This window comes from Carya illinoinensis, chromosome 15 (assembly GCF_018687715.1).
Source record: "Carya illinoinensis cultivar Pawnee chromosome 15, C.illinoinensisPawnee_v1, whole genome shotgun sequence".
In the NCBI taxonomy this organism is placed as follows: Eukaryota; Viridiplantae; Streptophyta; class Magnoliopsida; order Fagales; family Juglandaceae; genus Carya; species Carya illinoinensis.
The window spans coordinates 42,846,271-42,873,204 of NC_056766.1; the positions used below are offsets into that span (position 1 = coordinate 42,846,271).

General features: G+C 39.1%; 1 protein-coding gene and 1 pseudogene across 2 annotated transcripts; both read right to left on the reverse strand.

The window, feature by feature from the left end:
- Positions 1-415: 415 nt before the first annotated feature.
- LOC122296269 lies at positions 416-25,231 on the reverse strand (annotated as a pseudogene).
- On the reverse strand, positions 2,367-13,017 carry LOC122296274. 2 transcript variants are annotated; one of them, XM_043105840.1, is made up of 2 exons: positions 12,652-13,017; positions 2,367-2,552 (listed from the first exon to the last, which is right to left on the reverse strand). In XM_043105840.1, exons 1-2 carry the CDS (start codon positions 12,967-12,969, stop codon positions 2,535-2,537), a joined length of 336 nt encoding a protein of 111 aa, XP_042961774.1. In that variant the 5' UTR covers positions 12,970-13,017; the 3' UTR covers positions 2,367-2,534. The 2 variants fall into 2 exon arrangements, with proteins under 2 accessions (XP_042961774.1, XP_042961773.1); XM_043105839.1 differs by lacking the exon at positions 12,652-13,017 and adding an exon at positions 2,638-4,284.
- Positions 25,232-26,934: the final 1,703 nt, after the last annotated feature.

Sequence of the window (26,934 nt, forward strand, 5' to 3'; positions counted from 1 at the left end):
CTTGCTGCCACAACATGTGAGGTACAGTGGTTATTATATGCCCTTCAAGATCTCAATGTTGATCACTCTCAACCTACAATGCTCTACACTGACAGCAAATCAGCTTTGTCCATTGCAACTAATCCAGTACAACATGAGAGGACTAAACATATTCAAATCGATTGCCATCTTGTTAGGGAGAAATTGCAGCAGAATGTTATAAAGCTTTTCTATATTCCCTCAAGATTACAACTAGCAGATATATTTACCAAACCTCTCAGATCACTGTCTTTCCATCATAATTTGCGCAAGATGAACATTATCAATATACATGCTCATCTTGAGGGGGGGTGTTGGAGTATAGCCTCTCATATTGACAGCATGGAGTTGAAGTCTAAAGAAGAAAAGCTAAAAGCAGAAAAAGAGAAGGAGAATATTTAAAATACAATTATTTCTATTATACATTTATTTCTCTATGTAGTATAAATATTACATAGACCTTCATGTATTTGACATCAAGTAGTATCGATTTCATTCACATTAGATTACACAATTCTCATATTCTTCCTCTGTTTTAGTTTTTCTCTGCTATTCATCAAGTTCTCAACAATGTGCCCACAGCGCATCATTTCTCAACTCCCCCAACAATTTATTCATTTCAACTACTCTTATCGTTGGAAACTCAAGATGCATCTGCTTCATTCTTCCTGCTAATTGGCAGATGTGTATGGGATTCCAACAGTATGTACTTCAACCTCTGTGTCTATGAAGAGTTCTTCAAAACCCACTCCACCAAAGTAGAAATGCCGAAGCCTGTTGCACTGCGTTTCTTCGAAGCCGGGCCACCCATGTCAATATGCATCCACTGAACCTTCTCATCAACAAACTGCAAAGCACAACACATGTTTCAAAAATCCCAAAGCAACTGCTGTTATTTGAAACAAAAAACATTTACAGTCTACGCAATCTTAGATTCCTAACATGAGCCTCAAAGACATCTCTTGCTATGGGTTTCGTTAAGTGATCAGCAACCATGCGACTTGTAGAGAGGTGTTTCAGAACCACTTCCTTTTGCGCTACCATGTCTCTGATGTAGTGATATCTGATATCTATGTGCTTGGTTCTTCCATGGTACTTAGAGTCCTTAGCATATGCGAGAGCAGCCGTGCTATCGTAGAATATTGTCACCAGATTTGAAGAATCCGTGCCAATGTCTAAATGCTTGAAGAATCTCCGTAACCAAACAACTTCTTGAACCGCTGTAGAACAAGCTATATATTCTGCCTCCATGGTGGATAAAGCTATACAGGGTTGTTTCTTGCTGCTCCATGTAATGGCACCATTGTTGAGCAGAAAGGCATATTGGTTGATTTACGCTCATCTAGGTCACTGCCCCAGTCGGCATCGCTGTAACCTTTTAGTTGCAAATCTGAACCTTGATAGCACAGCACATAGTCTGCAGTTCCCTTGAGATATCGCATAATCCTCGACTGCTTTCCAGTGAGCGAGTCCGGGGTTAGATTGGAATCTACTCACTAAGCCAACTGCATAGCATATGTCAGGCCGAGTACACATCATTGCGTACATCAGACTACCCACAACATTAGCATAAGGGACACGTGCCATCATTTCCTTTTCTATTTGAGTCTTAGGACATAACTCTTTAGATAAGTTCTTGCTTTTTGCCATGTGGGGCAGACCCCTCCTTTACTCTACCTAACGCATGGCTTTAAGCCATGCGTTATTTGCATGTAATGCATGACTTAAAGCCATGCGTTTTTGCCAAATAAATGGCAGATTAAGGCTGGCCTTTAAGGCCAGCCGTGTAGGCTATATATAGCCCCCCTCTTTTGGTTCTTGGAAATCATCAGAAAAAGCAAAAAAAAAAAGCTCTCTCTTTTATTCTCTCTTAATATAGTATTTAGTCTGTGGATTTGTTAAGTGTTACTCTAGTTTTATAACTACGTAGTACACTTTACCACTAAGAGAAAACGCTTGATCTTTGTCGCGCTGGACAAACTTGTGGAGCATTTCTTTAAACTGAGCCTGAGGTACTTTCCGATATGCTTTCTAACATCACGTGGGCAAGATGACCTTAGCGAGATTGTCTATTAGGCCTTCTCTAGCTAATCGAATCATTCTATCTTGCCCTATATGGCCAAGCCTAGCATGCCATGTGTATGAATCCAAATTATCAATAGATGAAGAAAGAAAAGCAATAGATTCATTTATATTAGAATAAATCAAATCCAATATCATAAAACCGTCTTGAAGAAAAGCATTGCCATAAAACACATGACCCAAATGAAAGGAAACATAATTGTTTTAAAAAACAATCTGAAAACCAAGTTTTAATAGAGTAACAACTGAAAGTAAGTTTCGTCGGATCTCGGGAGCGTATAGCACATTGTGGAGGAAAAGAGTGCCGCCACCCTGCAAGTCCAGCTTGTAGGTATCAAGTCCCAGTACCTCCACGCTAACTCCATTCCCCACCTTGATATCACGGCTCCCAGTTGGAATCCGGCGATACTCCACAAATCCGACTCTATCTCGCGCTATGTGCTCGGTCGCTCCTGAATTAACAATCCACAAAGGATAGGAGTCAGAAACCATCACATGGCTAGTTACAAAAACAATGCGAGAAAAGTCAGAGAGTACCTTCTTCGACTCAGTGCAGTCACAAGCGAAGTGGCCAATCTTTCCGCAGTGGAAGCACTCTAATTTTGACTTGTTTTTCCCACGCTTGCCCCTCTTGGTGCACTGAGAAGTTTCTGACACTTTTTTAATATGTCCAGCAGCTATTCCATTCTTGGACTTCTTGCACTTAGGCCTTGATGCCTTGCGTGGACCAGCATTAGCCACATAGGCCGTATGATTGGGCTTAGCAGCCTCTAGGCGCTCAGCCTCCAATTCCAAGTGACGCGAGACATCATCAAAGTCTTTGATATTCTCGTTATGCGTCAGGTTCTGGCTCATATTCTCCCAAGAATTCGGTAGTGATCTTATCACTGCCTGTACTTGCTATTCATCTGTCAGGTTGTTTCCTGCCGACCTAAGTTCGCGGATCATAGTTGACATAGCCCTAAGATGCTGCTTCATCGTGTGGTCAGAGCGCATCTTATAGGAGTCGAACCTCATGGTTAATCCACGCAACCTAGTGGCTGAAGTTCCACCAAACTTCAACTTCAAAGCCTCCCACATGCTTTTGGCAGTGTCATAGACCTCGAACTCACACATTAGATCATTGTGCATGCTGTTTAACATAATTATTTTTCTTAGCCCATTGGGTATATGCTTGTTGATCTATCTTGTGTTGTTTCGAGTTCCCTTCCCCGGGCATAGTAAGGGTGTGAGATAAGGTCTCCAAGACTTCTTGCTCATCTAAGACATATTGGATCTTGCGATGCCATATGTCATAGTTTCCCCTATCTAATTTCTCCCCTTTGTTTAAGTCGGCAACAATATTCTTGGATGTCATTTCACTACAATACGCAAAGAAGAGATATTACACACACACACACCTAAGAAATCTACCGCGTCCTTTCAAATTAGAAAAAGAATAATATAGACATGTCGCAAGATCGAAAAATTGCTAGGCTTCAGAATCATCTATTGCACCACAATATCCAATTATTAGATTTCTAGCTCAATTCCCGTGCAAATTTAAAAAAAAAAAAACAAATATGGGAGAATTTATCATCATAAATCTCAACCATACTCCCACTATCTTAAGTAGTCATCTAGGCCTAGTCACATGTAAAGACATAACCTACTAAAACCGCAGTAACCTTTTGGGCCAGTCTACAAGGACAGCTACCCAGACCATGGCAACCTGTTGGGCCAGTTTACAAAAACAGCCAGACTACAGCAACCAGTTGGGCCAGTCTACAAAGATGGTTCATATGAGACCATTACAGTCCATTTTTCTTGTTCCATCAGTGCATTTACAGTTCTTACTAGGGCCACTGTAGTCTTTTTGGCTATACAGTGCATTTTCAGTTCTTACTGGGGTCACCATGGTCTTTTGGCTATACAGTGTATTTACATTTGTTACTGGGGTCACTGCCTATTTACTTGTATGAATAAGATTGAGAACATTAGAGAGATGCTAACCTGAGATCATGCCCACTGTGTGCGAGTGGGAGATTTTAATTGGAGGGCCGCCCACGTGGGTCAGACCCCTCCTTTACTCTACCTAGGGGTGTAACCGGTCCGGTTTTAGACAAAATCTAGGACCGAACCGGTAGGCACCGGTTTTACATTTTTCAAAACCGATTACGCACCGATTACCCTCCTAAACCGGTATTCCGGTTTTACCGGTTTCCGGTCCGGTTCGGTCCGGTTTTAATAAAATATATATTTATTATAAAAAAAATCTGTTTATAAAAAAAAAAAAAAAACTGCTATGTCAAAAAATTCTACTTAAAAAAAAAAACTACTATATAAAAAGACTATGCAAAAAAAAAAGTGTTATGTAAAAAATTTATGCTATTAGTATAGCTTTGGTATGGCTTTATATAAATTATATGCTAATATATATAATTTATATTTATCTACTAATGTCTTATGTATTTATCAAAAAAAATATAAAGAGTTTTAAGTGTATTAGGCCATTAAAATTTAGTAATAATATTTGAGTGATTTTCTTTCTTTTTAGGTTCTTATTTCTTATGAATATATGATAAAATGTTATTAATAAATAATATATATTTATAATATTATATATTTAAAGCATATGATCAATTAAATTTTCATGTTTGAGATTAAACTTTTATTTTATAAATTAAAATAACACTATCTTATATATAATTATAATTTATATTATTATATATTATATATAAAAAATTATATATAATATAAAATATATAACATATAACATTAAATAAATAAAAAAATATACACATATTAAATAGTACCGGTCCGGTCTAAAAATGGCCGGAACCTAAACCGGACCGGTTCCGGCCGGTTTTTCATTTTATGAAACCGGTTCCGGACCGGACCGGTTCAAAACCGGCACAACCGGTCTGGTCCGGTTTTCCGGTTTACCGGTTAAAATTTACACCCCTAACTCTACCTAAGCCATGCGTTATTTGCATGTAACGCATGACTTAAAGCCATGCGTTTCTGCCAAATAAATGGCAGATTAAGGCTGGCCTTTAAGGCCAACCGTGTAGGGGCTATATATAGCCCCCCTATTTTGGTTCTTGGTAATCATCAGAAAAAGCAAAAAAAAAGCTCTCTTTTATTCTCTCTTAATATAGTATTTAGTCTGTAGATTTGTTAAGTATTACTCTACTTTTATAACTACGTAGTACACTTTACCACTAAGAGAAAACGCTTGATCTTTGTCGCGCTGGAGAAACTTGTGTGGAGCATTTCTTTAAGCTGAGCCTGAGGTAGTTTTCGCTGTACTTTCTAACATTGGTATCAGAGCATTTATAATTGCTTTCAATTTCTTTTTGGCATATGCATGTAAACTGTAAACTGTGTTTTTTTTATTTGCGCACATGTGGTGCTGCAGTGTTTTCTTAATAAAAAAAAAAATTTGGCTGAACCACTGTGCAGCGGTGCTGTGCTCACCACCCACACATGGTGGTACAGCGAGCACCACCTCTGCTCTCGGTGGTGCAGCGTGCACCACCTGTGCGTGGGAGGTGCAGCACGCACCGGAGGGTGCTGCGCGCACCACGGTACTGCGCGAACCAGCAGGTGCCCACGGTGCTCCATGCACCGTGGAGGCACCTGCAATACCACCTCGGTGCTATGCGCACCAGAGGGATGCTGCCAGCACCACCTTGGTGCAGCGGCAGCACCCAGCTTCCTCTGGAAGCAGTTTTCGGCGATCGGCGGCGCCAATGACGTCTATAAACGGCAATTGAATTTTTTTTTTTCCGAGTTACTGTTCACGTGAACAGTACTTGCGGGAGGAAGAAGATGACTTGAGTCATCTACCCTCTAATGGGCCGGGTTGGGCTTGGGCCCTTCGGCCCACTTTGTTTTGGGTTTAAGCAAAAAAAATTAATAATAAAAAAATAAAAAAAATTTTGTGCCATGATTTAATATATGTTTAGATATATTGTTATATTACATGTGATCTTTTATTTAATGTTATAGATTAAATGTGATAACATGTGAATATTTGTTATTTATAAAAAAAAAAACATGTGAATATTTGTTTATTTTCATGCTATTTTTTTCCATAATGTTATATTACATGTGATCTTTTATTTAATTTTTAGATTAAATGTGATAACATGTATGTGTGTATTGAACATATGGAAATATGATTATTTTATCATCTATGAATGTTAGACTTGAATGTTTAGACATTAGTCTTTATTTCTTTCAGTGATAAAATAGAAAAATCCCACTAAGTAGTCTTAGTTAGAATTGTTAGTGTGAATGATAGGCTGAAAAAATTACAGTGACCCCAGTAAAAACTGTAAATGCACTGTATAGCTAAAAAGACTACAATGGCCCCAGTAAGAACTATAAATGCACTGATAGAACAAGAAAAATGGACTGTAATGGTCTCATATGAACCATCTTTGTAGACTTAGGGGTGTAACAAAAATCCGGAAAACTGAAAAACCGGACCGGACCAAGCCGGACCGGACCGGTTGTGCCGGTTTTGGACCGGTCCGGTCCGGAACCGGTTTTTATAACTAGGAAACCGGCCGGTTCCGGTCCGGTTCTACTTAATAGTGGGCCGGCCTGGACCGGACCGGCTCGGTACTGTTTATATATATATATTAATATTATATATAATATGTTTTATATTATATAGACTTTTTATATAAAATAATATAAATTATAATTATATATAAGATAATGGACTTATAATTTATAAAATAAATGTTTAATCTTGAACATAAAAATTTAATTCATCATATGCTTTTAATATATAATATTATAAATATATATTATTAATAACATTTTATTATAAGAAGTAAGAACTAAGAAAAAAAAAATTACTCAAATAGTCAAATATTATTACTAAATTTTGAAATAATCACTAATACTAAATAGTCAAATATTATGACTTAATACTAAATACTAATAGTCTAATATTATATTACTAATTTACTATTAATATTATACTTTCAGTCTATGTATAAACTATAATAAACTAATACTAAAGTTTAAACTACTATACTAATTTTAGTAACTAAATCACTACACTAAATAATCACATATAAAATAATCACTATAGTCTATTAATAATATAGTTATAATAATCACTAATATTTATAATCATACTAATAGTCTAATATAGACTTATAGACTTATAGTATTAATACTATATTGCATTGTTATATTCTTTAATTTATTATGTATAACCATGTAGTCTATTATATATATATATAGTCTATTATATTAATACAATTTAAATTGTATGACCTAATACTAAATACTAATAATCTAAAACTATATTACTATTAGTATTATACTTTAAGTCTATGTATAATTTTATAATCATAGATAAAATAATGATATAATAACACTAATACTAAATTAATATACTAATATTATCAATATAGTCTATCAGTAATATAGTTATAATAAAACAAACTCACTATAACAATTAACAAATATTAATATCATTATATGGTAGTTATAATCACTATAATGAATACTAATATTTATAATGATACTAATAGTCTAATATAGACTAAGTTATACTCATACTGATATAGTTATACTAAATCACCAATTCACCATAAGGTCCATAACTAATACTAATATATAGCTATACTAATAGTTTACCATTAATACTATTATATTGTCTAATATATTATATAACTATAACTAATACTAATATAGTAATATATATACTAATACTAATAGTCTAATATAGACTTATAGTATTAAATATTAATACTAATAGTTTATTATACATATATATATATACTAATACTAATAGTCATTAATAATTCAATATTAATACTAATAGTTTATTATACATATATATATATACTAATACTAATAGTCATTAATAATTATATTCTTTAATGTATAACTATATAGTCTATATATAGACTTATATGTAGTAGTAACACTAATACTATAATAGTCTTAGTTATTGTTTTATATTTAATAATATAATTGTTATAGTCTTTTTAATTATCTTGTATTTATTTTATTGTACCATTTTTATTTTATTGGACCCTCTATTTTTTTACTGGGCTTATTTTGGCCATTTAAGTGTGTTTTTTCTCTATTTTGGGCCTAGCCCATTCACTGCCACTATAGCCCAGCCCGAGAACTCCACTTAACTATACGGTGCGTTTTGTGAAAATTAGGTTTACAGAACATTTTTTTTTCCTTCTCTCCTCATTCAGTCCCGTGCCTCTCCCTTCCCTCATACCTGCTGCCCTGCGCCGACTCCCAATCTCCTCTCTCTAGTCTCTTCTTCTTCTTCTTCCATTCTTCTTCTTGAATCTTCACTCTTCAGACTTCGGTTTCTTCCTCACAGTCACTGTCGTGCCTCACTGCCCTGATGCATCTCGGTGGGTCTTCCATGCACAGCCCTCGTCAACGCCATGAACCTCCCCTCACGCAGCCCCTCTCACGGACCCATGGTAATTTTTAGGATGTTTCTCTTTCATTTCACTTATCTAAGTTATTTAAAATTATTTTGAAACAATGAGACTTGCTAGTACTATGAATCTGAAATTTAGGATTTTTGTGTTATTAGGGTTGTTGTCTGTTGAATCCGAAATTTAGGATTTGTGTTATTAGGATTGTTGAATCCAAAATTTAGGATTTTTGTGATTGTGTTTGTATAAAATGGTTCACATCTAGACGCAAAGATAACAGTTGACGTATAGACGTATAGACGCAAAGAATGCCCATGTGAGGTTTTTGCTCCAAACACATTCAGCATGGTTATGATGTAATAATGCGCGAAACAATATCTAATGAAACTGGAATGTTGTGATGGATCTGCAAAGTACTTGGCAGTATTCAAATAAAGTTAAATTAAATCAATGCAAGCAGCTTGAAATCTTTAGTTTCAAAATTCTACTTGTTTGCAGATCACTTTCAGTAGAACTTTATAAAGCTTCACAGAACTTTATTAAAACCGGAAAATCGGACCAAACCGGACCGAAAACCGGTAAAACCAGAATACCGGTTTATAAAAAAAATAGGTGCGTAATCGGTTTTGAAAAATACAAAACCAGTACCGGTTCGGTCCTAGATTTTGTCCAAAACCGGACCAAACCGGACCGGTTACACCCCTATGTAGACTGGCCCAACAGGTTGCTGTAGTCTGGCTGTCTTTGTAGACTGGCCCAACAGATTGCCATGGTCTGGGTAGCTGTCCTTGTAGACTGGCCCAAAAGGTTACTGCGGTTTTAGTAGGTTATGTCTTTACATGTGACTAGGCCTAGATGACTACTTAAGATAGTGGGAGTATGGTTGAGATTTATGATGATAAATTCTCCCATATTTGTTTTTTTTTTTTTTTTTTTAAATTTGCACGGGAATTGAGCTAGAAATCTAATAATTGGATATTGTGGCGCAATAGATGATTCTGAAACCTAGCGATTTTTCGATCTTGCGACATGTCTAAATTATTCTTTTTCTAATTTGAAAGGACGCGGCAGATTTCTTAGGTGTGTGTGCAATATCCTTTCTTTGCGTATTGTAGTGAAATGGCATCCAAGAATATTGTTGCCGACTTAAATAAAGGGGAGAAATTAGATAGGAAAAACTATGACATATGGCATCGCAAGATCCAATATGTCTTAGATGAGCAAGAGGTCTTGGAGGCCTTATCTCACACCCTTACTATGCCCGGAGAAGGGAACTCGGAACAATACAAGATAGATCAACAAGCCTATACCAAATGGGATAAGAAAAATCGGTGCGCGCGCATAATTATGTTAAGCAGCATGCACAATGATCTAATGTGTGAGTTCGAGGTCTATGACACTGCCCAAAGCAGGTGGGAGGCTTTGAAGTTGAAGTTTGGTGGAACTTCAGCCATTAGGTTGCGTGGATTAATCATGAGGTTCGACTCCTATAAGATGCGCTCTAACCACACGATGAAGCAGCATCTTAGGGCTATGTCAACTATGATCCGCGAACTTAGGTTGGCAGGAAACAACCTGACAGATGAGCAGCAAGTACAGGCAATGATAAGATCACTACCGAATTCTTGGGAGAATATGAGCCAGAACCTGACGCATAACGAGAATATCAAAGACTTTGATGATGTCTCGCGTCACTTGGAATTGGAGGCTGAGCGCCTAGAGGCGGCTTAGCCCAATCATACGGCCTATGTGGCTAATGCTGGTCTGCGCAAGGCATCAAGGCATAAGCGCAAGAAGTTCAAGAATGGAGTAGCTGCTGGACATATTAAAAAAGTGTAAGGAACTTCTCAGCGCAAGAAGAGGGGCAAGCGCAGGAAAAACAAGTCAAAATTAGAGTGCTTCAACTGCGGAAAGATTGACCACTTCGCTCGTGACTGCACTGAGCCGAAGAAGGTACACTGACTTTTCTCGCATTGTTTTTGTAACTAGCCATGTGATGGTTGTTGACTCCTATCCTTTGTGGACTGTTGATTCAGGAGCGACCGAGCACGTAGCACGAAATAGAGTCGGATTTGTGGAGTATCGCCAGATTCCAACTGGGAGCCGTGATATCAAGGTGGGGAATGGAGCTAGCGTGGAGGTACTGGGACTTGGTACCTACAAGTTGGACTTATGGGGTGGCCGCACTCTTTTCCACCACAATGTACTATATGCTCCCGAGATCCGACGAAACTTACTTTCAGTTGTTACTCTATTAAAACTTGGTTTTCGGATTGTTTTTGAAAACAATTATGTATCCTTTCATTTGGGTCATGTGTTTTACGGCAATGCTTTTCTTCAAAACGGTTTTATGATATTGGATTTGGTTTATTCTAATATAAATGAATCTATTACTTTTTTTCTTCATTTATTGATAATTTGGATTCATACGCATGGTATGCTAGGCTTGGCCATATAGGACAAGATAGAATGACTCGATTAGTTAGAGAAGGCCAAATAGGCAATCTCGCTAAGGTCATCTTGCTCTTTGAGAAAAAGAAATTCACCGTAGCATGTGTTTCATACTACATGTGCTTATTCGACCAAATGAGTAAGTGAGTAAATTATTCCCCTATTTCTCACTGTGTGAGTCTCATTTTTTAAGTGTCCTTTACTTTTGACTATGTCACAAGATGGAGGTTATAATGTCTGCTACTTTGGCATGTTGTCTATGGCCATGATTAATACGGTCTAGAGAGGCATTGCTAGGAAAGCAGTTTGACCAAAATTGAATGATATGAGTGCAAAGGGAAAATTATTCGATATCGCATCTTCGATAGTGTTTGCTGACGTCAAACTATGACGCTACATACTGGTAGCGACTAAGGTTGTGAACATATTGAAATGATTTAGAGATAGTCAAGCATTGTTCTAAGTTTTTCTGAAACTCAAGAGGGTTTTGAAAATGCTTGAACTGATGCGATCGAATGAGTCTACGGCATAACCAAACTTTAGGGATGTTACTATGCTAGTCTTCTCTGGGAGAGATTTAGTGTATGTACTCCCACTTTTCTATAGATATGCTTGGTGGTCGCACGACCTATTTACTTGTATGAATAAGATTGAGAACATTAGAGAGATGCTGACCTGGGATCATGCCCACTGTGTCCGAGTGGGAGATGTTAATTGGAGGGCCGCCCACGTGGGGCAGACCCCTCCTTTACTCTACCTAATGCATGGCTTTAAGCCATGCGTTATTTGCATGTAACGCATGACTTAAAGCCATACGCTTCTGCCAAATAAATGACAGATTAAGGCTGGCCTTTTGGGCCAGCCGTGTAGGGGGCTATATATAGCCCCCCTCTTTTGGTTCTTGGAAATCATCAGAAAAAGTAAAAAAAAAGCTCTCTTTTATTCTCTCTTAATATAGTATTTAGTTTGTGGATTTGTTAAGTGTTACTCTAGTTTTATAACTACATAGTACACTTTACCGCTAAGAGAAAACGCTTGATCTTTGTCGCACTGGAGAAACTTGTGGAACATTTCTTTAAGCTGAGCCTGAGATACTTTCCGCTATGCTTTCTAACATCACGTGAACAAGATGACCTTAGCGAGATTGCCTATTAGGCCTTCTCTAGCGAACCGAGTCATTCTATCTTGCCCTATATGGCCAAACCTAGCATGCCATGTGTATGAATCCAAATTATCAATAGATGAAAGAAAAGCAATAGATTCATTTATATTAGAATAAACCAAATCCAATATCATAAAACCGTCTTGAAGAAAAGCATTGTCATAAAACAAATGGCCCAAATGAAAGGAAACATAATTGTTTTAAAAAACATTTTAATAGAGTAACAACTGAAAGTAAGTTTCGTCGGATCTCGGGAGCGTATAGCACATTGTGAAGGAAAAGAGTGCGGCCACCCCGCAAGTCCAGCTTGTAGGTACCAAGTCCTAGTACCTCCACGCTAGCTCCATTCCCCAACTTGATATCACGGCTCCCAGTTGGAATCCGACGATACTCCACAAATCTGACTCTATCTCGCGCTATGTGCTCGGTCGCTCCTGAATCAACAGTCCACAAAGGATAGGAGTAAGCAACCATCACATGGCTAGTTACAAAAACAATGCGAGAAAAGTCAGAGTGTACCTTCTTCGGCTCAGTGCAGTCACGAGCGAATTGGCCAATCTTTCCGCAGTTGAAGCACTCTAATTTTGATTTGTTTTTCCCGTGCTTGCCCCTCTTGGTGCGCTGAGAAGTTCCTGACACTTTTTTAATATGTCCAGCAGCTACTCCATTCTTGGACTTCTTGCGCTTAGGCCTTGATGCCTTGCGCGAACCAGTATTAGCCACATAGGCTGTATGATTGGGCTTAGCAGCCTCTAGGCGCTCAGCCTCCAATTCCAAGTGACGCGAGACATCATCAAAGTCTTTGATATTCTCGTTATGCGTAAGGTTCTGGCTCATATTCTCCCAAGAATTCGGTAGTGATCTTATCACTGCCTGTACTTGCTGTTCATCTGTCAGGTTGTTTCCTGCCGACCTAAGTTCGCGGATCATAGTTCACATAGCCCTAAGATGCTGCTTCATCGTGTGGTCAGAGCGCATCTTATAGGAGTCGAACCTCATGGTTAATCCACGCAACCTAATGGCTGAAGTTCCACCAAACTTCAACTTCAAAGCCTCCCACATACTTTGGGCAGTGTCATAGACCTCGAACTCACACATTAGATCATTGTGCATACTGCTTAACATAATTATGTGCGCGCACCGATTTTTCTTAGCCCATTGGGTATAGCCTTGTTAATCTATCTTGTGTTGTTCCGAGTTCCATTCCCCGGGCATAGTAAGGGTGTGAGATAAGGCCTCCAAGACCTCTTACTCATCTAATACATATTGGATCTTGCGATGCCATATGTCATAGTTTTCCCTATCTAATTTCTCCCTTTTATTTAAGTCGGCAACAATATTCTTGGATGTCATTTCACTACAATACGCAAAGAAGGGATATTACACACACACCTAAGAAATCTGCCGCATCCTTTCAAATTAGAAAAAGAATAATTTAGACATGTCGCAAGATCGAAAAATCGCTAGGCTTCAGCATCATCTATTGCACCACAATATCCAATTATTAGATTTCTAACTCAATTCCCATGCAAATTTAAAAAAAAAAAACAAATACGGGAGAATTTGTAATCATAAATCTCAACCATACTCCCACTATCTTAAGTAGTCATCTAGGCCTAGTCACATGTAAAGACATAACCTACTAAAACCGCAGTAACCTTTTGGGCCAGTCTACAAGGACAGCTACCCAGACCATGGCAACCTGTTGGGCCAGTCTACAAAGACAGCCAGACTACAGCAACCTGTTGGGCCAGTCTACAAAGATGGTTCATATGAGACCATTACAGTCCATATTTCTTGTTCCATCAGTGCATTTACAGTTCTTACTGGGGCCACTGTAGTCTTTTTGGCTATACAATGCATTTACAGTTCTTACTGGGGTCACCATGATGTTTTGGCTATACAGTGTATTTACAGTTCTTACTGGGGTCACTTCCTATTTACTTGTATGAATAAGATTGAGAACATTAGAGAGATGCTAACCTGAGATCATGCCCACTGTGTGCGAGTGAGAGATGTTAATTGGAGGGCCGCCCACGTGGGTCAGACCCCTCCTTTACTCTACCTAACGCATGGCTTTAAGCCATGCGTTAGTTGCATGTAACGCATGACTTAAAGCCATGCGTTTCTGCCAAATAAATGGCAGATTAAGGCTGGCCTTTAAGGCCAGCCGTGTAGGGGGCTATATATAGCCCCCCTCTTTTGGTTCTTGGAAATCATCAGAAAAAGCAAAAAAAAAGCTCTCTTTTATTCTCTCTTAATATAGTATTTAGTCTGTAGATTTGTTAAGTGTTACTCTAGTTTTATAACTACGTAGTACACTTTACCACTAAGAGAAAACGCTTGATCTTTGTTGCGCTGGAGAAACTTGTGGAGCATTTCTTTAAGCTGAGCCTGAGGTAGTTTTCGCTGTACTTTCTAACATTGGTATCAGAGCATTTATAATTGCTTTCAATTTCTTTTTGGCATATGCATGTAAACTGTAAACTGTGTTTTTTTTATTTGCGCACATGTGGTGCTGCAGTGTTTTCTTAAAAAAAAAAAAAAAAATTTGGCTGAACCACTGTGCAGCGGTGCTGCGCTCACCACCCACACATGGTGGTGCAGTGAGCACCACCTCTGCTCTCGGTGGTGCAACGTGCACCACCTGTGCGTGGGAGGTGCAGCGTGCACCGGAGGGTGCTGCGCGCACCACGGTATTGCGCGAACCAGCAGGTGCCCACGGTGCTCCATGCACCGTGGAGGCACCTGCAATACCACCTCGGTACTATGCGCACCAGAGCAGCGCCGGCTCGGTACTGCGCACACCGTGCGGTGCTGCGCGCACCAGAGGGATGTTGCCAGCACCACCTTGGTGCAGTGGCAGCACCCAGCTTCCTCTGGAAGCAGTTTCCGGCGATCGGCGGCGCCGATGACGTCCATAAACGGCAATTGAAATTTTTTTTCCCGAGTTACTGTTCACATGAATAGTAACTTGCGGGAGGAAGAAGATGACTTGAGTCATCTATCCTCTGATGGGCCGGCTTGGGCTTGGCCCCTTCGGCCCACTTTGTTTTGGGTTTAAGCAAAAAAAATTAAGAATAAAAAAAAATTTTGTGGCATGATTTAATATATGTTTAGATATATTGTTATATTACATGTGATGTTTTATTTAATGTTATAGATTAAATGTGATAACATGTGAATATTTGTTTATTTTCATGCTATTTTTTTTCCATAATGTTATATTATATGTGATCTTTTATTTAATTTTTAGATTAAATGTGATAACATCTATGTGTGTATTGAACATATGGAAATATGATTATTTTATCATCGATGAATGTTAGACTTGAATGTTTAGACATTAATCTTTATTTCTTTTAGTGATAAAATAGAAAAATCCCACTAAGTAGTCTTAGTTAGAATTGTCAGTGTGAATGATAGGCTGAAAAAATTACAGTGACCCCAGTAAGAACTGTAAATGCACTGATGGAACAAGAAAAATGGACTGTAATGGTCGCATATGAACCATATTTGTAGACTGGCCCAACAGGTTGCTGTAGTCTGGCTGTCTTTGTAGACTGGCCCAACAGGTTGCCATGGTCTGGGTAGCTGTCCTTGCAGACTGGCCTAAAAGGTTACTGCGGTTTTAGTAGGTTATGTCTTTACATGTGACTAGGCCTAGATGACTACTTAAGATAGTGGGAGTATGGTTGAGATTTATGATTACAAATTCTCCCGTATTTGTTTTTTTTTTTTAAATTTGCACGGGAATTGAGCTAGAAATCTAATAATTGGATATTGTGGCGCAATAGATGATTCTGAAGCCTAGCGATTTTTCGATCTTGCGACATGTCTAAATTATTCTTTTTCTAATTTGAAAGGACGCGGCAGATTTCTTAGGTGTGTGTGCAATATCCTTTCTTTGCGTATTGTAGTGAAATGGCATCCAAGAATTTTGTTGCCGACTTAAATAAAGGGGAGAAATTAGATAGGAAAAACTATGACATATGGCATCGCAAGATCCAATATGTCTTAGATGAGTAAGAGGTCTTGGAGGCCTTATCTCACACCCTTACTATGCCCGGAGAAGGGAACTCGGAACAATACAAGATAGATCAACAAGCCTATACCAAATGGGATAAGAAAAATCGGTGCGCGCGCATAATTATGTTAAGCAGCATGCACAATGATCTAATGTGTGAGTTCGAGGTCTATGACACTGCCCAAAGCATGTGGGAGGCTTTGAAGTTGAAGTTTGGTGGAACTTCAGCCATTAGGTTGCGTGGATTAATCATGAGGTTCGACTCCTATAAGATGCGCTCTGACCACACGATGAAGCAGCATCTTAGGGCTATGTCAACTATGATCCGCGAACTTAGGTCGGCAGGAAACAACCTGACAGATGAACAGCAAGTACAGGCAGTGATAAGATCACTACCGAATTCTTGAGAGAATATGAGCCAGAACCTTACGCATAACGAGAATATCAAAGACTTTGATGATGTCTCGCATCACTTAGAATGGGAGGCTGAGCGCCTAGAGGCTGCTTAGCCCAATCATACAGCCTATGTGGCTAATGCTGGTCCGCGCAAGGCATCAAGGCCTAAGCGCAAGAAGTCCAAGAATGGAGTAGCTGCTGGACATATTAAAAAAGTGTCAGGAACTTCTCAACGCACCAAGAGGGGCAAGCGCGGGAAAAACAAGTCAAAATTAGAGTGCTTCAACTGCGGAAAGATTGGCCACTTCGCTCGTGACTGCACTGAGCCGAAGAAGGTACACTGACTTTTCTCGCATTGTTTTTATAACAAGCCATGTGATGGTTGCTGACTCCTATCCTTTGTGGACTGTTGATTCAGGAGCGACCGAGCACATAGCGCAAGATAGAGTCGGATTTGTGGAGTATCGCCGGATTCCAACTGGGAGCCGTGATATCAAGGTAGGGAATGGAGCTAGCGTGGAGGTACTGAGACTTGGTACCTACAAGCTGGACTTGCAGCCAGTTGGAATCCGGCGATACTCCACAAATCCGACTCTATCTTGCGCTATGTGCTCGATCGCTCCTGAATCAACAATCCACAAAGGATAGGAGTCAGCAACCATCAAATGGCTAGTTACAAAAACAATGCAAGAAAAGTCAGTGTACCTTCTTCGGCTCAGTGCAGTCACGAGCGAAGTGGCCAATCTTTCCGCAGTTGAAGCACTCTAATTTTGACTTGTTTTTCCCGCGCTTGCCCCTCTTGGTGCTCTGAGAAGTTCCTGACACTTTTTTAATATGTCCAGCAGCTACTCCATTCTTGGACTTCTTGCGCTTAGGCCTTGATGCCTTGCGCGGACCAGCGTTAGCCACATAGGCCGTATGATTGGGCTAAGCCGCCTCTAGGCGCTCAGCCTCCAATTCCAAGTGACGCGAGACATCATCAAAGTCTTTGATATTCTCGTTATGCGTAAGGTTCTGGCTCATATTCTCCCAAGAATTCGGTAGTGATCTTATCACTGCCTGTACTTGCTGTTCATCTGTCAGGTTGTTTCCTGCCGACCTAAGTTCGCGGATCATAATTGACATAGCCCTAAGATGCTGCTTCATCGTGTGGTCAGAGCGCATCTTATAGGAGTCGAACCTCATGATTAATCCACGCAACCTAATGGCTGAAGTTCCACCAAACTTCAACTTCAAAGCCTCCCACATGCTTTGGGCAATGTCATAGACCTCGAACTCACACATTAGATCATTATGCATGCTGCTTAACATAATTATGCGTGCGCACCGATTTTTCTTATCCCATTTGGTATAGGCTTGTTGATCTATCTTGTATTGTTCCGAGTTCCCTTCCCCGGGCATAGTAAGGGTGTGAGATAAGGCCTCCAAGACCTCTTGCTCATCTAAGACATATTGGATCTTGCGATGCCATATGTCATAGTTTTTCCTATCTAATTTCTCCCTTTTATTTAAGTCGGCAACAATATTCTTGGATGCCATTTCACTACAATACGCACAGAAAGGATATTGCACACACACCTAAGAAATCTGCCGCGTCCTTTCAAATTAGAAAAAGAATAATTTAGACATGTCGCAAGATCGAAAAATTGCTAGGCTTCAGAATCATCTATTGCGCCACAATATCCAATTATTAGATTTCTAGTTCAATTCCCGTGCAAATTAAAAAAAAAAAAAAACAAATATGGGAGAATTTATCATCATAAATCTCAACCATACTCCCACTATCTTAAGTAGTCATCTAGGCCTAGTCACATGTAAAGACATAACCTACTAAAACCGCAGTAACCTTTTGGGCCAGTCTACAAGGACAGCTACCCAGACCATGGCAACCTGTTGGGCCAGTCTACAAAGACAGCCAGACTACAGCAACCTGTTGGGCCAGTCTACAAAGATGGTTCATATGCGACCATTACAGTCCATTTTTCTTGTTCCATCAGTGCATTTACAGTTCTTACTGGGGCCACTGTAGTCTTTTTGGCTATACAGTGCATTTACAGTTCTTACTGGGGTCATTGTAATTTTTTCAGCCTATCATTCACACTGACAATTCTAACTAAGACTACTTAGTGAGATTTTTCTATTTTATCACTAAAAGAAATAAAGACTAATGTCTAAACATTCAAGTCTAACATTCATAGATGATAAAATAATCATAAGACAGTTAACGATGCCGAGTCCGCCACAGCAAAATGGCGTGGCGGAAAGGAGAAATCGAACACTGCTTGAGATGGTTAGGTCAATGATGGCGTAAACAAACCTACCAATTTCTTTTTGGGGGGATGCACTTTTGACTGCTGCCTACATTCTTAACCAAGTGCCCTCCAAATCAGTAACTTCCACACCATATGAACTATGGACCGGCAAGAAACCCAATTTGAGTAACTTGCAGTCATGGGGTTCAACAGGTTTTGATCATGATCTTTTTCATAAGTATGGGAAATTAGGCCCTAGAGGGAAGAAGTGTATCTTTATAAGGTAGTAAGTACTCAGAATACTCTAAAGGGTATGTGTTAATAGGTGAACAAACTGATGGAAGTGTAACTGAGATTGAATCACGAGATGTGGACTTCATTGAAAATGAATTTCCAAGTACAGGTGAGGTTGATAGGAGTTTAGAACTTCATGAGATTGTGGAACAAGAGGAAAGTGCTCCAAGGAATTTAGTTGAGAATGAGGAAGAAATTCTTCAAGCTCCCACTAAAACCGACATATCTTTGTGTCAACTAACTTTTCCATTTGGACAAGTATCTTAGAACACAATGTCTCATCTCTACTCGCTTCTCAAGGCTTAGATCGGCTCACTCATGATACCAATGTTAGAAAGCACAGCGGAAAGTACCTCAGGCTCAGCTTAAAGAAATGCTCCACAAGTTTCTCCAGCGCGACAAAGATCAAGCGTTTTCTCTTAGTGGTGAAGTGTATTACGTAATTATAAAACTAGAGTAACACTTAACAAATCTACAGACTAAATACTATATTAAGAGAGAATAAAAGAGAGCTTTTTTTTTGCTTTTTCTGATGATTTCCAAGAACCAAAAAAGGGGAGCTATATATAGCCCCTACACGGCTGGCCTTAAAGGCCAGCCTTAATCTGCCATTTATTTGGTAGAAACGCATGGCTTTAAGACTTGTGTTACATGCAAATAACGCATGGCTTTAAGCCATGCGTTAGCTAGAGTAAAGGAGGGGTCTACCCCACGTGGGCGGCCATCCAATTAACATCTCCCACTCGCACACAGTGGGCATGATCCCAGATCAGCATCTCTCTAATGTTCTCAATCTTATTCATACAAGTAAATAGGCCGTGCGACCACCAAGCATATCTATAGAAAGGTGGGAGTACATACACTAAATCTCTCCCAGAGAAGACTAGCATAGTAACATCCCTAAAGTGTTTGGTTATGTCCTAGACTCATTCGATCGCATCAGTTCAAGAATTTTCGAAACCCTCTTGAGTTTCAGAAAAACTCAGAACAATGCTTGACTATCTCTAAATCATTTCAATATGTTCACAACCTTAGTCGCTACCAGTATGTAGCATTATAGTTTGACTATGTCACAAGATGGAGGTTATAATGTCTGTTACTTTGGCATGTTGTCTATGGCCATAATTAATACGGTCTAAAGAGGCATTGCTGGGAAAGCAGTTTGACCAAAATTGAATGATATGAGTGCAAAGGGAAGATTCTTCGATATTAGCACACTTTACCACTAAGAGAAAACGCTTGATCTTTGTCGCGCTGGAGAAACTTGTGGAGCATTTCTTTAAGCTGAGCCTGAGGTACTTTTCGCTGTGCTTTCTAACAACTGCTGATGTTGAAGAGAGAACTTTCGACAAAATAAAGGAACCTAATTGCATGGGGACACCATAATCTTCCACCTAAACAACAACCCAGGTTTTTCTCTCCTTTCCTTTAAGGGAAGGAATAAAAAGAAAAGGAGGAAAGCACCACATTACTCTGTGAGAGAGAGAGAGAGAGAGACGAAAGAGAGCCCACACATTGTGTTACTATCATAATGAGTCTCTGAGCAACACATATTAAGTAGAGAACATTTAATAATTCACCATGAAAAATCATGCAATCATATACCTGCTTCAAGAAGAGAGCAGCAGTGATAGCACCACCTGGACGATCACCAGTGTTGACCATATCAGCTACTCCCGATTTCATTGACTCCCAATAACCTTCCTCCAAAGGCATTCTCCAAAGTTTCTCCCCACTGACTTCTGAAGTTGCCAATACCTCCTTGGCCAAGTCATCGCTGGGCGTAAAGACACCTATAAAAAGAAAATGTTTGTCATCAATTAGTAACTGGTATTCTGATTACCTATCCCACACAAAAAAAAAAAGAAAAAGCAACTGGTATTAAAAGGACTCAAGTAGTCAAGTATTTCAGGAAGTAAATGTAGCTAGTAAAAGCACTCGTATTAATAGCTCTAGGCAAATTGCAGACATACCCTAAATGTTTTGACAAAATTCAGAATCACCAACGTATAATCATTTCTGATACACTGCAGCTAAGGTTTTTTTTTATAATTATTATAAGTGGAGTTGAGTAAATTTTCAAAAATCAGTGTGATATTCTTCCCCTCATTTTCTTCTTTTACACCACATGCATCAAATTCATCTTTCTATTGCCTTTTTTAAAAAAAGAAAAAAAATAGAGTGATTCTCAGAACTCTAATCCCAGCAGGAGTACAAACCTCAAATACATAGTTCATCATCATGATTATAATAATATGTAGATACCTGCAATTGACAGGCCAAGAGCCACTCTGCAAGCCCCTGTTAAAGTTGCCAGGTCAACTATCTGTAGAACAATTTAATGGTAGTGTGAGCACCAAACACAAAACAAACATCTTAACAAGGTTAGAACTCCTTAAAAGTGAGAAAAAAGAACAAGGTTCCACAATGAAATGTATACGTCAATTAGATTCAAACAAGTTATCGATCTACAGAGTACAACTGCTCTCTAGTTTCCAAAAAAAAAAAAAAAAAGACAGGAACATTTTATGAAGCACGGCTTCTATGGTTGATACAAGGCAGAAATTTCACACTATTTTTTAGAAACCCAAATTTGACACTCAACTTTGTTTTCTGCAACAAAAACTAGAGGGCAGCGAACCACTATTATTTTCCCTTTGAAACAGGATGAGAGCATCAGTGATCAAACATCAAACAAACAAAAATTCTTACATCCTTTCAAACAACAACAACAATATGGTATTTAGCTAATACATATAAGTATTACCTTCTCAACATCTTGGTTACAAGCATATACCAAAGCATCTGCCAGTGTAAGCCTGCCCTCAGCATCAGTGTTATTAACCTGCATTAGAGATTGAAGGCAACTAAAAATTATCTGTTTGTAGAGGATCATCTGAATATGACTGGAAAATTGTCCTGCCAGTCCATCAAGCAATCATTTCATTACCTGAACTTGCATTTTTTACTGGTTAACAAATGTGGAATATCCAAACATGCCCCTGCATAAGTTTTATTCATAAAAGAAAGGCCCCTGCATAAGTTTTCATCATTTTGATGAGTTCTAGATACTGCAATTAGGGACCCAATTAAGCTTGACCCAGTTCAATTACTGCATTCAATACCCAATAGGGCCTGGTAGAAGAATGGATGGACTTGAAGATGAAGTTTGGCTTTGGGGAAAAGAAATAGAAAAAAATTATGTGAAATGCCTATAGACTCCCTGATATACATTAAAACATATTTTAAAGCTGACACAATCCAATGAGTCAAAAAGACCTCTCAAAAGTTTATTATCTCATTATCTCTTCACAAACCAAAGAATCCATTCCTCAATGGTCTTTCCATCTGAGGCTGTAACAATGTCTCCAGGCCTCATGCCTGTTCCACTTATCATGTTCTCACAAGCTGCCACAATGAAATGAACCTACATAGACAAGAAAGTTAAGATAAGGCTTAGATTCCACTGCTTAAAGTACTAAAAAAAATATAAATTAAGAGAAAAAAAATTAAGAGCACGAAAAATTCATCAATTTGTATAATGTTCATTGCACCAACATATGGAAAAAGACATCAAATTTCTGACCTCTACTCCAGGTGGTTTAATTAAACCAATAGCTTTTGCTGCCCCTAGAACTGCTGCTGAACCCGCCATATCAAATTTCATGAGCTCAATGGAACAGATAGGTCCAGTTTTGATGTTGTAGCCACCACTAATATCATAAATGGATTAAAACTCAACAGCTGATATAAACTAAAAGCCAGCAACAGCAAAACAATAACACATTAGAAATAGTCCAACTTCTTCATAGAAAATCGCATGTCCATCACCATCAGAACAGGCAAGGAAAGGAATTGCAAATAGAAGAAAAAAATAAAAATTATGCAGTGCAATGTCCTGCACTGGTGAGAAACAAAGGAGTCACTCGCCAGTTGGGTGGTCATGCTCCAGACATATCCACTACTACATAAATCACAAATCACAACTTTCAATTTCAGTGTGGGCATCATACTTTGGACATCCAAAGAATTATACGCAATGAATATTCTTTCTTTAACTCTTTGTCCAAGTGATGAATGAACTGGTAAGATGCACCTTGATGTTTAATTCATATATTCACCTGTCAAAGGTCAACCCTTTTCCAACTAAGGCCAGCTTGACTTTGGCAGGTCCACTTGGAGGTGTGTAACGCAAATGTATGAAGTGAGGGGGATTTGCAGAGGCTGCAGCTACACCCAGATACGACCCCATCTTCAATTCTTTGCATTGCTCAGCATTTAAAATTGTAGCAGAAAAAACATCACCGTACAAGGAAGCAATCTTTGAAGCCTCTTCTGCCAGCACCGCTGAAGTATAAAAGTCATAGCATACAATTAGTACCAATTATTAAATCATTTTGTAATAAACAAAAACAGATCAAACAAACTGATAGCTGACAGAGTAGAAGTTTTCTACTTGAATACTCTTTAATGCAAGATAATCTAGAACTTCCTAAGAAATAACTGCAGGATGTCAGAATGAGGTATCATTCATAAGTGTAAGTCATACGAACCAGGGGTGAGGACATTAGCAGGTGAATTCACAAGCTCTCGCCCAAAAATCACTGCAGAAGAAACATCTTCCGCTTGCTTGAGCTTCTTGGCCAGATCAGGTCCAGCTCCAAGACCAAGAATGTCCACAGACTTAAGAGCTGGTTTCTTGGACTCTGATCTGTACCTATTATCTTCATATAACCCGAGCACAGTTCCTACGACAATTCAACCAATACACCAAGTTAAGCAAAGTTTTAGCACAAATATGCTCCCTAGACAATTATGAAGTATAATTCAATGAATCATAAATTTAGAACCAGATGCTATTGCTGTAGCCGTATTAAGTTTTGATTCAGCAGAGAGCCCCTCAAAAGAGGCCAGAGCGACAGCAACATCACTTGCTTGAGCAGCCTTGGCTGCTGCTGCAACAGCCTCACCAAGACCCCGAAAAGCAGCCGTAGTTGATGCAGACTGTCCAAGACCAATCAAACCCACCCTCTTCGAGCCAAGACCCGGAAGCCTAAGAACCGTCGACTGGCCAGTCTTTCCTGTAAAATCCTCCTCAGAAGAGACTTCAGCCAACAAACCACCCAACTGAGAATCTAGCTTCCTCAAAAGTGAATTCTCAAACTTTGAGTTATCATCCTTCGACATGTCTTTCTCTGTTACGCCCACTGCAAGCATGTCTCCTTTCCATTCCGTCACATCAATATCTTTCGCAGCAAACGAGATCTGTTAGCAATTTTCACAGACATATAAAAGAAATTTTAGCATTCACCAATACGAACCTAAACAACCAAAGCCTCTTATTCACGGAATTGCGTCGCTAATAACTGAACCAATGATGTGTTGAGAACGAATCTATCTAGTATATAATATAACGAGTCACATATAAACAGATAAATTGAAACATGTAATTTTATCACACGCATTGAACCAACAACACGTGGGTTCAATTAGAAGGATATAACCCCGCAAACAAAGATCAAACTTTTAGAAAGTTAGCCCGTATAATCCATCAAAATAGTTTAACCAATGAAGCAAAAACAGTGAAAATTCCACCGAGTTCAGAGTCAGAAACCCACCACTATTAACCCAATTATCCACAAACAAATTAGCCAAAAACGATCAAGATGAAAATAAAAAACAAACTGGGTTTCAGAGAGAGAGAGACCTTTGGGGCTTCGATTGGCAGGCAAAGTGAGCCCGAGAGTGTCCGGGGCGAGCATGCGAGCCATGAACCGATCTCTGCTAGAGCAAAAGGGGGAGAGGGCAAAAGAAACCCGAAGTGCAGTCGAAGACCGTAGCGTGGTGACAAGCAAGGACGACGAAAAAGAACGAGAAGACGAAGCAGCAGTAAGAGTGGTAGCCGAAGACACATCGATGGTAGCCATTTTCGGGCCCCTATCTATTTATAGTGACACCCCCGAAGCAATAGAGTACTGTTGACTCTCGAGGGGCCGAAGAAGATGATGGGGCCGTGCGGTAGATTGACATCACCAACGGGGTAGAGAATCGAAGCACCTGCTGCCACAGTGCCCCCGCCAGTTGCCGAACACTACGAGTCTTGCTTTTTCTCGTAGTATTGTTATTGAATTGAGTTCATCTACACAACCCCCCAGTTCACGCAACCCCCCACTCCAGCCTAAGTGGCTTTTTCTTTTTTTTCTTTTTTTTTTTTAATTCAAAACGGCAGCGTTTTGGTCATGGGTTATGATTCAATTTCCTCCCCGCCAACATCCTCCCCGCGCGTTCTTCTTCAGTTGCTTCTTCAGAAAGCTTCCCCGACGTTCTCTCCAAACTCGCCCTGTTGTTGTTCTTTCGCCGGCGTCACCCTCTGGCCGACCCGTGCGGCTCCTTCACTCCGGAACCAAGTAGCTCGAAGACGCCGGCAACGTGGGTCATGATTTCGGCACCATGTAAGAAAAAGATCATCTCTACTCTGTCCATTTCCGTACGGCGTCTCTAGCTTCCATTCCTGCACGGGTTCAAGTCTTCCGGTGTTATTGTAGCTGGAGAGAGCCACCGTTTGTCGTCTTACAAGGGTAAGAAATTAAAGGAAAGGGTTTTTATTTGAATATTTTGGTTTCATCACTCCATTTTTAGCATTACTCTGATTTTGTGTTTATTCCTGATATGGATCTGCGGACCGATGTTTGTTGGACCTGTGTTTTGTTGGGTTTTTTTGGGTTGTTGATGTTGTATGTATGGAACTGATTTTTTGCCACTGATTTTTTGGTTGTTGATATCATTTGAACTCCACGTTGAAATCGTATTCCTAAGCCTCCCTTTTTCTCTCCCTCGTCGCTCCTATTCTCTCCAATTTTTGGTCATGGTGTCCCATTTGTTTCCCACTTTCTAGTGATGATGGAGCTGGAGTCCCTTCAACAAGTGATTAGAGTGGTAGCTCATAATAAGACTGGTAGTTAGTCCACGATTCTTTCATTCTTGAACATTACTTTTTTTTTTTTAGTTTATTGCATTAGCGTTTGTAAATATACGTTTTTTTTTTTCTATTTATTGGATGGAGGGTAGGGTCTCTTTTGTCTTGCCAATTCGAGGGAGTCTATTTCGAGTTACCCCATCAAAACATAATTGTAGTTGAAGAAGCCTTGGCAAATTGACTGTAGTGTATTATGTCCAGCACCTTTTAAATCAGCTCGTCCCTAGCATAAAAGCTTCAAGCATTGAGCCAGTTAATTTTCGGAAAAAAAAAAAAAAAAAAAAAAAAAAAAAAAAAAGATCATAAAGAAATTTCAAACATTAGGAAATGAGAAGGAAGGATACGGCCAACCCCAAAAAAGAAACACAACTTGTAGAGATGAGACTTGGTTGAATATTCCAACTTGTCAACATACATGAACTACAGAAGAAAGTAGAGAGGAAAGTCTGAAAAACAACAGACGAATATTTTTAGCTTCCATCTTTTGCATACCCACTTGTTTCTTCAGCAAGCTTCTCCCACACGTTTGCCATTTTCTCTGCATATCCAGCCTGTTTATGTAATATCATTTGAGGGAAAATTTTAAAATCAAGTGTCAACGGTAGAAGAACATGCTATGTGTATTTTTCTAAAATACATGTCATGATCAGTTATAGTTATTGATCTATAACATATTCAATGGTTTTCTATATCAATTACTTAAACAGAAAGTCGGTTAAAATTCATCTTACCAAAGAAAATGACTAAAGATGACAAAATATAAATTGAATGACAACAATTTTCTATTCTAGATAGATCTCTTGAACTACATCTTCATCTATAGCCATGCAGCCTTGTGAGGTTTCAGCCCACTAGAT